We start from the raw sequence: 13,247 nt of genomic DNA, 5'->3' as shown, positions 1-13,247 counted from the left end.
TCGCCCCAAGTTTGCACGTGTTGTGTGTTCAGAGATGCTCTTCTGCAGACCTCAGTTGTAAAAAGTGGTTATTTGAGTTACTGTTGCTTTCTATCAGCTGGAACCAGTCTGGCCATTCTCCTCTGACCTCTGGCATCAACAAGGCATGCCACCATAGCTGCCGCTCACTTGAGATTTTCTCTTTTTCAGATCGTTCTCTGTAAACCCTACAGACGCTTATGTATGAAAATCCCAGTAGATCTGCCGTTTCTGAAATAGTCAGAGCAGCCCGCCTGCAACAACCATGCCACATTTAAAGTCACTTAAATCCCCTTTCTTCCCCATTCTGATGCTCGGTTTGAACTGTATCAGATTGTCTTGACCCTGTCTACATGCCTAAATGCATTGAGTTGCTGCCATGTGATTGGCTGATTAGAAGTTTGCGTTAACAAGCAGTTGGACAGGTGTACCTTATAAAGTGGCCGGTGAGTGTACGTTTCATAAATTTTAACTGTTTTTGTGCAGTAATGGGTTATAAAATGTAAAGGAATTCAATTAAATAGTTAATTTTCATGTAAATGTAAAGTTCTCAAACAGTAAAGTGTGTGTAAGTAAATTTAAAATGCATATAAGTTTCTATCATAAGTTTTTGTTGTCTATTACTTTTTATTGAATAAAAAATAGGATAATAAAAATGTGGTATCCTGTGGTAAAAAGTAAATGTGGTAAAAGCCCCCATTTACACTGCCAGTTAAATGTGACCCAATTCAGATTGCTGATTTTTGCTCATTTGTGACACAGGTCAGATCTGTTTTATGACTGCGTTAACATGGAAAAAAAAAAACGCATGCATTCGGATATTCAGCGATCGTTTCAGGTCTCCTTCATTTGTGGAAATAAATCTGATGTAAGTCAGATATGTGATAATGCGACTATCATGTAAGCAGGCAGATCAGATTTATTGAGTCATTCCGTTTTGTACGTCATTAAACTTGTGAAATTGTGGTACTTCTCCGTGGTTTAATGACGTAGAAGGAAGAGTGTGTGAGGAGACGCAGACACGGTAAACAACAACGACATAGGAAACATGGAGGAAGAAAGTGGTCAGTTACCACAATTTGCTCCCACCAGACCTGAGATCTCAAAGAAATCAAATACAATATGGTTTTATAAATCTTGGACATTTTAGAAAACAATTTTTCATTTCCAAATGGATGCAAAATATTTAAAAAGTATAACAAAATCCCCATCTTTTGGGTCTTATAACAGCCGTGATGCTCATCAGTGGTGTGTTTACTGACATTACTGCACGTGTGTTTGTTTTATGTGCTCTGTGCAGGTGATGGACCTCAGTGTAGAGATTACGTCATCTCGCTCGGTGTGGTCAAACCTCTCTTGTCGTTTATTAATCCTTCCATCCCCATAACCTTCTTGAGAAACGTCACCTGGGTCATTGTCAACCTGTGCCGAAACAAAGACCCTCCACCACCCATGGAAACAGTACAAGAGGTGAGCAAAGTGTGTGACCCCTGTTTGTGCATTTCTGACTCGTTCGTGTTGGTAAAAAACGATCCTTACGTCATCCAGTTGAAGATTTTGTAAACGAATTGAATAACTTGCAATACTACAGTAAAAATACTGTAATTTGATTGGCTAAACTGATCCCTTTAGCTTTTTTTTGACTGAATGATGTGTATGATGCACTTTATAAACTGGCAATTAATTCATTATGCCACCGTTTTCAAAATTTCAACAGATATTATGCATTTCTTTTGCCTTTCAGTTTCCTCCGCAGTAATCTGTCTGTGTGTGTTTTTAGCATCTATTCAGTCAGATATAATGCTGTGTATGCTGCGTGCCAATATTTAATATTGTGCTCATTTCTCTTTTCTGCTATCTGTAATCTGGAGGTGTCGCTTTGAGCTGAAGGGAACATATTGTACCTCCTGCTGCTATGAAATCATTAGACTGTGTTTTCACTCTCTCTGTGTGTGTGATATAGCAACTACTACATTGATGGCAGGTCTAATGAATATTCTGTTGCGCTACAGATGATTTCATGTTTACATGCGGTCTGCTTATTCAGTTTCAACTAAAAGATGTCTGTTTTTCTCACTCAGATTCTTCCTGCCCTCTGTGTACTCATATATCATACAGATATAAATGTAAGTACATGTCGCACTACTTCTTCCAAACAAAAAAGTGTTACTTTTAATTGGATAGTGCAGTAAATGTGGTTTAAGTGTCTAGCTCACCCAAAAGTGAAAATTCTACCATTATTTGCTCGCCATTCACTTGTTCAAAACCTATTTGGGTCACTTCTGTTGAGCACAAAATAAGATATTTTGAAGGATGCTGGTTGACTTTGTGCAGAAAAAAAAGTTTAGAAGGGCTTTATTTTGCAAAAATGATTAGCTGACTAGATTAGCTTGGTTATTAAATGACTGCTTGCCGTACATATCAAAACAAATTTAATTTTGGATTAAAGAGCCCCTGTTTAGCATTGTAAAAGGTCATATTTTGGTTTTGGGGGTCTCCAACAGCAGTCTGATATGCAATCTATATATAAAAATACTTTTATTAAAATATGCATTTATTTTGACCCAGTTATGCCAATGACTCCCATATGATTCGTTCAGCGATTCATTTGCTCTCAAACCCCTCCTTGGGATGAAGCTAATCTGCGCTGATTGGTCTAGTCTGTTGTGGTTGTTTTGTGATCTCGTGCATTCGGCAGGAGATGGAGAGAAGCGTCCAAGTAGTAGTCAGAGCACAGAATATATGTGTGAGCCCAATGCAGGAATGCATTAAAGCCATGCAGTTAAACATCAGCATATTCCTCTGTTCTTAACCACAGCCCCAAGTAGAAACAATTCAGTACAGACACACTTTCAGTATTAATCTACACAGTGGCAAAAGTTGAACTATTTTGAAAATTGACTGCGTGTATGAAGAACAGCTGATTGTGGCCATAGCAACTATATATATATATATATATATATATATATATATATATATATATATATATATATATATATATATATATATATATATATAAATAAATAAATAAATATGAAATTAAAAAAATTGTGTAATTTTGGACCCGGACATTATTGGAGTAGTTTTAGGTGCCAAATGTGTATTTGAAAAATGATCTATTATCTTATTTTAGTGTTGCAAACGTTGTAAACTAAACATACATTTTCCTTTTACAGTTTGTTGATAATTGTGCAGCATGATCACTTCATTTAATCTGAAGTTTATGCAAATGAAAACAGTCTGCGTTTCTCATTTAACGTCCTCAAATCTGCTGTTCTCTGCAGATTCTGGTAGACACAGTGTGGGCTCTGTCGTATCTGACAGATGGAGGTAACGAGCAGATTCAGATGGTAATAGACTCAGGTGTTGTCCCGTACCTTGTCCCACTGCTCAGCCACCAAGAGGTCAAAGTTCAGGTAAAAACACATGCACATTTATGCATCTCTGTACACTCTGAAACCAAAAGCTGGCTTCTAATGTTGTTCATGTATTGTCCGCTCAGACCGCAGCGCTGAGAGCGGTGGGGAACATTGTAACCGGGACAGACGAGCAGACTCAGGTGGTGCTCAACTGTGATGTTCTTACTCACTTTTCCACCCTGCTCACACACCCCAAAGAGAAAATCAACAAGGTGAGACACAGAAACACACATCACATCTGAGCCTATTTGTGTGAGGTGTACTTAAGATGATGAAACACAAATGCTTTACTTGGCTAATTTCATAAGTGACTTTAGAAATCTCTGCAGTCCCAGTTTAAACGCAGTGCCTTGTGTTTATTGTACATCTGTGATGCGTCTGCAGGAGGCGGTGTGGTTCCTGTCTAATATAACAGCAGGAAACCAGCAGCAGGTGCAGGCTGTAATAGATGCTGGTCTCATACCCATGATCATTCACCAGCTTGCCAAGGTAAGATGACTAGCACTTGGGCTACTGTACATTGAGTTAGTTTATATATATATATATAAAGAAAGCAGATTTAGAAACCTTTTTTGATGTTCAGTTCTGAAAACTGAATTAAATGGATGTGTAATACATCCTTCATACTCATTCTAGCTTGACTTAGGGCTGCATCATTTGGAGATAAAAATCCAGTTGCAATTTATCTGATCAACATTGCAATTTGTGATTTAAAATGTAATGTACTATCATTTCATAAGAGCTGCAGGTTTGATGTGGTGGTTTTAACAGCACCAAAGAAAGACTAGGCATAATCACGCTACACTATAGTGTAGCGTACCATAAGTACGCTACACTATGCTTCTGTTTATTAAAACCATTTTTCACAATAAAGTTGTCAGTTGTCATGACGAATTCAGAAAATAGCTACAGTATTTTACATTCAATTTGATAAGTGTATATAAAACTTTTACATTTAGATTGATGCATTAGAGTATTATAAATTACATGAAATCCAACCTGAACTCTCTCATAGAATTTTAAGACATTTTTAGACTAGATTTAATCAAGTGGTTATTACCAGATGTCGTATTGGGCATACGAGAATAAACTGTTTTTTTGCCCCAAGGTGAAAACCCTACTCAGTCTTTGTGCTGCACAACTCCTCATTTTACTGGACTGTCCTGTTTTTAATGATTCCAGAAGAATTTTTTATGAAATAAACTCTCTTTAGGACATTTTTAGCAGTGACACCAGAAAAGATTTTAGAATTTTTATCATGTATTAGTACTAAAAATCTTATTTAATTTATGTATTCATTTGTTTGTTGATTTTTAATTGTATATTTATTATTGAAATGTTCCTGCCATGAAAATAGCCGTGGGTGCTGACATGGCATTAAATAAAAACACATTACATTACTTTTAGATTGCGTTACATTCTTCATATAGATTTCATTACATTCACAGTGCACTTACAATGCTTTACATCCACAATTTTAGATTTTATTTCACAGCACAATAATTATTATATTTAAATCTCATAATAATTCATAAATATATTTATATATTTAACAATTTTGTCCTTTAATACAAGCCGTCAGATATGTGAACTGTACCCTTAATTTTACCTGCTCACAGTCTTTTTGAATGTTGCTCCAACACACGCACTGAACAACATGAGCATAACAAGCAAATAAACAAATGTAAATATGAACTTACTTGCTTTTTGAACGTTGTCGAGCAAGTTCTTAAAAACTTAAAAAGTCTTACATTTATTGAATTATTGGCTTTAAGGTCTTAAGTTATTTTAAACTGGTCTTAATTTGACTGTGTCCATGTAAAGCTTCTCAATCAGCCAAATTCATCACCAACAATCCATCTCAATAAAACATTTAACAAAGCTGTGTTTATAACTAATATTATAATAGCTCATTTAATAACTGAGCTAATCTAATACAAATTGGTCTGAAAGTTCTCCATGTAATTATAGACCATATAGGTGGACGACGCTGACCTAGTTAGACTGTTGCATGTGCATACATAGTTTATTATAGTTTTTAAAGAGCTTATAAGTAGTGTTTAAAAATGACTATGTATACCACTATGGGTTGTTTGCCTATTTTGACACATTATGCCTATACCTAATTATTACTATTTTTTGATGGGGCAAATAAAAAATTAATTCCACTAGACCAACTGGGCCATTCGAAAAAATAAAAGAAAATTGGTTGTAGACCTGTAGAAGTCTAAAATATAATTCATAATGGTCTTAAAAAGTCTTGAGTCTTAAATTGGACTTGGTGAAACCTGTAGAAACCCTGTTTGTAGCTAACCCTGAATTGCTAATTTACATCTGTAGTCCCTGGGCAGGATGTTGCGACTCTCCTAAGTCAGAAAATCTGTGTTTAACCAAGTTAAAATTTTGTTTTTGAGCCACAATTTTAATTTGCATCACTGCTTACTTTTATATTACATCACAGCTCGAGACAGCTAGTGAAGATAGCTTTGCTTAGCTTTTTTTTATTAGAAACTGCAGAGTATATACTATTCATACTGTCATAACATTGGCTTTAATCATCATTTATCATTGAAACCCAAGCCTTATCTAATGGTCAATGCAAACACTCATTACAACAAGCTTTAGCAGTTGCAGATTAATGTCTGGTAAACACCCTAGAATTGGCATAAACATAAAAATATAATACTAATCTTTACTAAAGAGTTTTTCCTCTATTTTTGTCACTTAATTTAGTACTGCGTCAGGCTTAATTTCTAGTTTAAACCATCGCTATCCAAAGACTTAAATGTCTAATTTCTTGTTTTGTTTTTTTCTCAAAACAGGGTGATTTTGGGACACAGAAGGAGGCTGCATGGGCCATCAGCAACTTGACAATAAGTGGAAGAAAGGATCAGGTATGAACCGCTCACCACGAATCTCTTGATGTTGAGACACTTTCTTCTCCTTGCTTCATTGCTTATTTGGCTGTGATTGGCAGGTGGAGTACTTGGTGCAACAAAACGTGATCCCACCCTTCTGCAACCTGCTCTCGGTGAAAGATTCTCAGGTGGTCCAGGTGGTCCTCGACGGACTGAAAAACATCCTTATCATGGCCGGGGAGGAAGCCAGCACAATTGCTGAGATCATTGAAGAGTGTGGAGGTAATGGACATAGTATAGAAATGGCCTCTCTTCGAATTTTTACTGGTCAATTTAATTTACACTATAAACTCATAAAAATCTTGCTGATCCTAGTTGTAAGAGCAACAAATTATAACTTGACTTCTAGTTGATCATTTGGAAAAGTGGCAAAAGATAGATTTTCCCAATGAATTATCTGTTGAGCTGCATCCCAATCATCAGAAAGACTCCAGAAGGCCTATTGGAATCAGCATGGACCCAAGATTCTCACAGAAATCAGTCGAGTTTGCTGAAAGAAAAAACATGGTTTGGGGTTATATTCAGTATGGGGGTGTGCGAGAGATCTGCAGAGTTTATGGCAACATCAACAGTATGAGGTATCAAGATGTTTGTGTTGCCCATTACATTACGAAGCACAGGAGAGGGCAAATTCTTCAGCAGGATGGCGCTCCTTTTCATAGTTCAGGCTCCATATCAAAGTTCCTGAAAGCAAAGAAGGTCAACGTGCTCCAGGATTGGCCAGCCCAGTCACGAGAAATGAACATTATTGAGCATGTCTAGTTTAAGACGTTGGAGGAGGCATTGAAAATTATTCCAAAGACTCTTGATGAACTCTAGGATTCCTGCAAGAGCGCTTTCTTTGCCATTCCAGATGACTTTATTAATAAGTTAATTGAGTCATTGCAGAGATGTGTAGATGCAGTCGTCAACGCTCATGGGAGTCATACACAATATTCAATCTTTTTCCACTGCAGCATGACTTTATATTCTATACTGTACATTATTTCTGTTAAATGACGACTTGTCTAAGCAAAGTCAGACCTTACTGTCCTCATTACATAATTAAAAATCAAGACATGATCATGTTTTATTTTGGTCAAATAAGCGTAATCTAGAGGCCTTTGCCTTTCATATAAGCCACTTCTGATAAATAATTAGCTATAAATCGAGTTATTATTTATTGTTTTTAAAACTTGAATAGGCGACAAGATTTTTGTCAGGTAATGTCAATTATTAGCACATATAAGGTATGATCTTATTCTATATCCCTAATGCTACTCAATACCTAAACCCAACTATTAATAAGCAGCTAATAGGAAGTTTATTAAGCTAATAGTCTTAGTTAATGTTTTGTTAATAACATGAATTGTAAATTAAAATAACGTGACACCAAAAAATATAAAAATTTTCTTTTGTTTTTCAGGATTGGAAAAAATCGAGAACCTCCAGCAGCATGAAAACGAGGACATCTATAAACTTGCATTTGAAATCATTGATCAGTACTTTTCAGGAGATGATGTGAGTCTCAAATTATTGTTCTAATGTGTTTGTCATTTGTTTGGGGTTCTGCTCCTGATATAAATTATTATTGAACATCCGCCTAATTCTGTCGGGCTCTGCTTGTAGATTGATGAAGACCCAAGTCTGATTCCTGAGGCCACCCAAGGAGGCACATTCAACTTCGATTCCTCCAACCTACAAGCCAAGGAGTTTAAGTTCTAGACAACATCTGGAGCGTCGAACTTAGGATTGGTGGGTTTCCCAGCTGCTCCTCAACACCCTGCCACCTACTGACCCATCACCTACCAACCACTCACTAACCAGACAAAACCAACCAGTCACCGTGCTCAGAAACAATACTCACTCACTCACACAGAAAAGAAATCGCACTGAAGGATCCAAGTACCCGCCTCGACGCCACTCAAAACACGGATGGATCTAAAAAATAAAACTCAAAAGAACAAGACTCATTACACTGCAGTTGCCAAAAAACAAAAGAAAAAACTAACAAAAAAAATATATATTTTGCTCTTTCTTTCACACACAAACACACACACACACATACACATAGGTGAGCATGAACAATGATAGGAACTTCTGTTGTTGTACCAGCCATCATATCAGCCAAGGAAGATGAAGAAAGAGAAATTCCTGAAATTAAAAAGGCTTTCGGTTTCCAAGAAAGCCCTTCTCTGGAATGGTGGTGATTTTCGAGTCTCAGACAGACACCCAACTCGATACGTCCAGCCTCTACTGTGTTAAGCCATTTGGACCTTCTCCCTCATTCATCTGTGAACTAGCCTCCGATGGCTTATTCAAAGGAATATTGTTCAAGTGGGGGAAGGGAGCGTCTCTAAAATATGTGGTGTGCAAACAGAAACACTTTAATTATCACCACCAGTTCTTGCTTTCTTTTCTTCATCCTGAAATTATGGACAATACACTGAAGATACAGAAACTTGAATGGAGTAAATCTCCTCAGTCGAGCACCCTTGTTTTCAAAAGTTCTGCAGCGATAAGTGTCGTGGACATTCATTGTGCCGATCTTTTTTGGTTTGCAATGTCATAGGAGGATATGATCAATTTGGCCAGGACTTTTAAAGGGCCGCCCCAACCTTTGGAAGTTCTTCAAGATAACCTCAAGAGGTCTTTCTGCTTAACACGGGTGCTCTGGCAGCGCTCTTTGTTTCCTGGATTCATCTTCTCTTCTTCCTGTCTGTAATCATAGTAATAAGTTCATCGGGAGAACCCCAATCGTAACCGGTTGGAGGATGTTTTCACTAAATCAGTACATTTCAGCACTCGATAGTCAAGAAACTCTGCAACAGTGATTGGATTGTGAATTCTTTTTTTGTTTTGATCAGTGGAGCTTCCGCTTTTGCAGTTTTTCCAGTCTTACGCACACACTTTTTTGGGTTTTTTCCCGTTTTATTGCTTAATGTAAGTGGAGAGCGATGTTCGCTTAATTTTGACTATACAAGCAATGGGAAAAGGTGATCCATGACGTTTTTGTTTAGTTGGTTTTTAAATCCTATTTCACTTGCTGCAAAACCTAATCTTACCAACTAAAATAAAAGTATATTTCTTGTTTAGGTATATAATGAGAAGCTACCACACTTAGGTCCACTAGACGTTGGGACGCTACAAAACAATAACAACGTTATGATTATCGATTTACAGCCAATAGGGGTAATTATTATTTTCTTTCGTTTGCAATGGCAAATGATTGCCATTATTTGGAAAATGGGCTTTCTTACTGTTGTGACTGGACGTTTTATTTGTTGTTCTTTTTTCCCCCTGTGCATTAACTTGTAAAGGGATGTATGAGAAAAAGAAATTTACATTTGGACTGAGGTAATTGTATTTGAGCGGCAAATACAGCAAGGAAGCTAAAGGCAGCCCTGATGATTTTGTTTTTTTGAATTAGCCATTTATTGTTGAACAAAATAAAGCAGGTTTGAAATTCATGAACTTATCTAGACATCTAGAAAACGAGCCACTTTAAAGACGTTTCGTCTTGTATCGGAAATGGATACAAGCTTATTGCTTGTTGCAAGATTTTTACTTGCTGAAGAAAAAAAAAATTAATCTAAAAACGGCGACAGATCGCATTTTGGCCTCTGATTGTTTGTATGTTTTTATAAATTTTAGAACTGAATTTCTCTTTAAGGTGGCTCATCAGTATTTTTTTCAACTCTTGTGCATATTAAAGATAAAGAATGAGTTGAAATTCATTGTGCCTTTGTTTTTCATTTCGAAGCAACTAAAAAAAGAGGTTCATAATGCCTGCCACGTTGCATTGGAGCTGCTTATAATATGGGGTCTTCTGGGTGTCATATCTGGACTTTACAATGAGACGTTCTCTGGAGTAGAGTTATAATTCTGATTCAATTCTCCTCTAGTTTGCTGGCTGACTTGTAATTGATCCTCTAACTTTCATTCTGCTCCCTTCTCATTCTTGTTCACAATTCTCAGCCTGTCCCTGCCCCGCCCTCCCACCTCCTCCCATCCACCTTTCTACGGCAACACATCTTTCACTCATCACTCCCTCAGGACGTGCTTTATGTATCAATGAACCTAACCAAAATAAACGTGCTGTTAGCCATCCTTTTATTGCTCTTTTATGATTGACCTTCTTATGCTTTTTGTGACTTTTCTCTTCTACCTATTGCCTTTCCTCCTTGTTCCCTGGTCTGTGCTTTGATTTGACTCTTTGTTTTCAGAAGTCCCTTTTTGTCTCTTTCTAATATGTGCAATATGTGCTCTGTGTTATTTCCATGTGAGCTGAAGGAGAGGTTTTTGTCAAATGAAAACCACGCTTATTCGTATAAAGAAAACGTATGCACATAACTGAGTAGGATAAACTTTTTGTTTCAGTATGCACATTAAAAAAGGTCATGTGATTTTGTTATAAGAGATCATGTGATGAAAATGTGTGTGAATGGATAAACCAGCAGCAGGTTGAGCACATTGTAAAACACCTGAAATGTTGTTTTGGTCATTCTAAAACGCCTTAACCGCTTCAGTATTAGTGTTATTATATTATTAATGATCTCCAGAATTAAGAGGGTCTGAGCTTCACGTCTCACACCTTCAAACGCCACCATTTGTTCGTTGCGTGTCTGCATTGTCTTCTGAAGTCGTTTTTTAAATAAAGAAATGATTCACGCAGATTCTCCTACCACAGTAAATTACGTTTTTACTTTTGATATTTGGCGCCAGTTATTCAGGAAGTGATGATTTTGTACACTTTGGCTCGTTGGTTGGAAACGTTGCTTTATTGACACGTCTTTTATGCGATATTCCAGTTTTGTGCATAAATTTAATTTGCATCTTCACATGGAAGCACAGCTATTGTTATTCTTCAGATGCTCCATTGAAATTAATTCACTAAAAACAAGTTTGTTAATCTTCAATCAAAGTCTGAACATTTGCTTCGGTGTTTGGAGTGGCGGTTGTTTTCAGATGTCAGTTTGACAGCTTTGGCCACAATATTCCTGACCACGCCCCCTTTTAGAATTTTGCTACAAGGGAATGATGTGCATAAAGAAAGCCCCGCCTCCTAGTCAATATTCGGTTTTGGTTGGAAGTACATCAACATACTGATATAAAAGCCTTTGTAACTTCCGGTTCACACAAACTTTAAACATTGGAATCAACTGTTTAACAAAATTTGTAAAGAAGGGTTGCTGGTTCGAGTCCTGGATGGGCCAATTGGCATTTCTGTGTGGAGTTTGCATGTTTTCCCCGTGTTAGCGTGGTTGCTCAGATTTCCCCCCAGTCTAGACATGCACTAAAAGTGAATTGGGAATGCAAAATTGGCCGTAGTGTATGGGAGTGTGTGTGTGTGAATTTTTTTCCAGTACTGGGTTGTGGCTGGAAGGTGATCTGCTGCGTAAAACATATGCTGGAATAGTTTGTGGTTCATCACACTGTGGCGACCCCCTAATAAATAAGGGACTAAGCTAAAAGAAAATGAAAAAGGTAATTGCCATTTTAAATTCCCTTTATGAGTTATAAACTCATAATTATGTATTTATGCTATTGTATGCTAATTTACATATTTATGCTAGCTAATTTAGAGCTGAGATCAAATTCAGAATTGCAGAAATTAAAGTCTAAACTTGCAGTTCTGAGGGGAAAAGACTGAATTGCAAGAATTCTGAGAAAACCAAAATTCTGATTTTTCAATTTAGTTTTCCCACAGGTCTGACCCAGAAATTTAAGTTTGTACATCTCATGATTATATAAAAACATAGTCTTTCATTCAATTTTCCCACCTCAAATGTAAGAAAATCATCTAAAGCAGTGGTTCTCAAACTGTGGTACGTGTACCACTAGTGGTACGCGGGCTTCCTTCAAGTGGTACACGGAGGAATTAAATATGTCATGTACATGCTACATATATTTCAAAACCTATTAAAAATGATGTATATAATATGACATATGGTCTATATTTCTGAGGTAATCTACCACGTTATTTTAACTGTGCAGAGTTGTATCTGCTTTACTGAGCCTACTACGCTACTGTATTATAGTACTGCTCATTTTGGTGGTACTTGGAGAGACTATTTTTTTTCTGAGGTGGTACTTGATGAAAATAGTTTGAGAACCACTGATCTAAAGTACAAGGCGGTCACAATTTTGAGTTCCTAAAGATCTACCTTCCTGCAGAGTTTAACTCCAAACCTGATCAAACACCACCAAAACTAATAAGTAGAACATAGGTCTCAAACTCGATTCCTGGAGGGCCACAGCTCTGCACAGTTTTGCTCCAACCCTAATCAAACAGAGCTAATCCAACTAATCAAGGACTGTTTCTCAATTCCTAAAAACACAGAGAACTGACTTGTGTTGCTGTGAAGACCAGTCTTGCCAGGTCACCTCGGAAGAACGAACTCAGGAGACCACGAGAACAGAGAATGCATGCGTCCTCTGAGAATTGAGATGCTGTGTTCTTCCTGATGGTCACATGACCTTCACGCGTTTTCAATAGGAAATTATTTAAATAATACAGCATTCATACAACATGCATATACACTATGCTTAAAAACATTATAAATATATATTGTAAAACATAAATAAAACAGGTTTTAATACAAATTTTAGTTATACATGTAGCTCTGTGCAGTTTTGCTTCATCATTAATCAACTGATACAACTAATCAAGGCTAATAAGACTACTAGCTATTAAGCAGGTGCGAGTTGGAGCTAAACCGTGCAGAGCTGCGACCCTCCAGGAAATGAGTTTGAGATCACTGGTAAAAGAGGAAAAAGTTCAACCTTCTCAGATTTCTGTCTCAAGAAAAATACAATTTGAGATTAAAAGTCTTAATTTGTAAAACATTTTGCTGGAACTTGCTTTAAATGAAATATGCGTGTTAAACAGGTAAATTTTAATGCCTAATTG

At 36.9% G+C, this 13,247-nt stretch overlaps 2 protein-coding genes across 2 annotated transcripts in view; one reads left to right on the top strand and one right to left on the bottom strand.

The window, feature by feature from the left end:
• The window catches only part of kpna3 (karyopherin alpha 3 (importin alpha 4)), a 36,246-nt gene extending 27,923 nt beyond the window's left edge, over positions 1–8,323 (top strand). The window contains 9 exon segments of the mRNA NM_201320.2: positions 1,319–1,488; positions 2,100–2,144; positions 3,303–3,434; positions 3,521–3,649; positions 3,822–3,926; positions 6,260–6,331; positions 6,415–6,577; positions 7,761–7,855; positions 7,964–8,323. Of these exon segments, the coding sequence (NP_958477.2) occupies positions 1,319–1,488; positions 2,100–2,144; positions 3,303–3,434; positions 3,521–3,649; positions 3,822–3,926; positions 6,260–6,331; positions 6,415–6,577; positions 7,761–7,855; positions 7,964–8,059 (1,007 nt within the window). The 3' untranslated portion in view covers positions 8,060–8,323.
• Positions 1–13,247, bottom strand: part of arl11 (ARF like GTPase 11) — a gene marked incomplete at its 3' end in the record, with an annotated part of 34,686 nt that overhangs the window by 10,150 nt on the left and 11,289 nt on the right. The window contains 4 exon segments of the mRNA NM_199693.1: positions 6,736–6,755; positions 7,628–7,632; positions 8,347–8,367; positions 12,503–12,518.

The sequence above is a fragment of the Danio rerio genome, chromosome 1, assembly GCF_052040795.2.
Source record: "Danio rerio strain M-AB ecotype USA chromosome 1, GRCz13ab, whole genome shotgun sequence".
NCBI classification, from domain to species: Eukaryota; Metazoa; Chordata; class Actinopteri; order Cypriniformes; family Danionidae; genus Danio; species Danio rerio.
The sequence above is the reverse complement of the archived record's forward strand: the minus strand, read 5'-3'. Positions and strand labels throughout refer to the sequence as shown.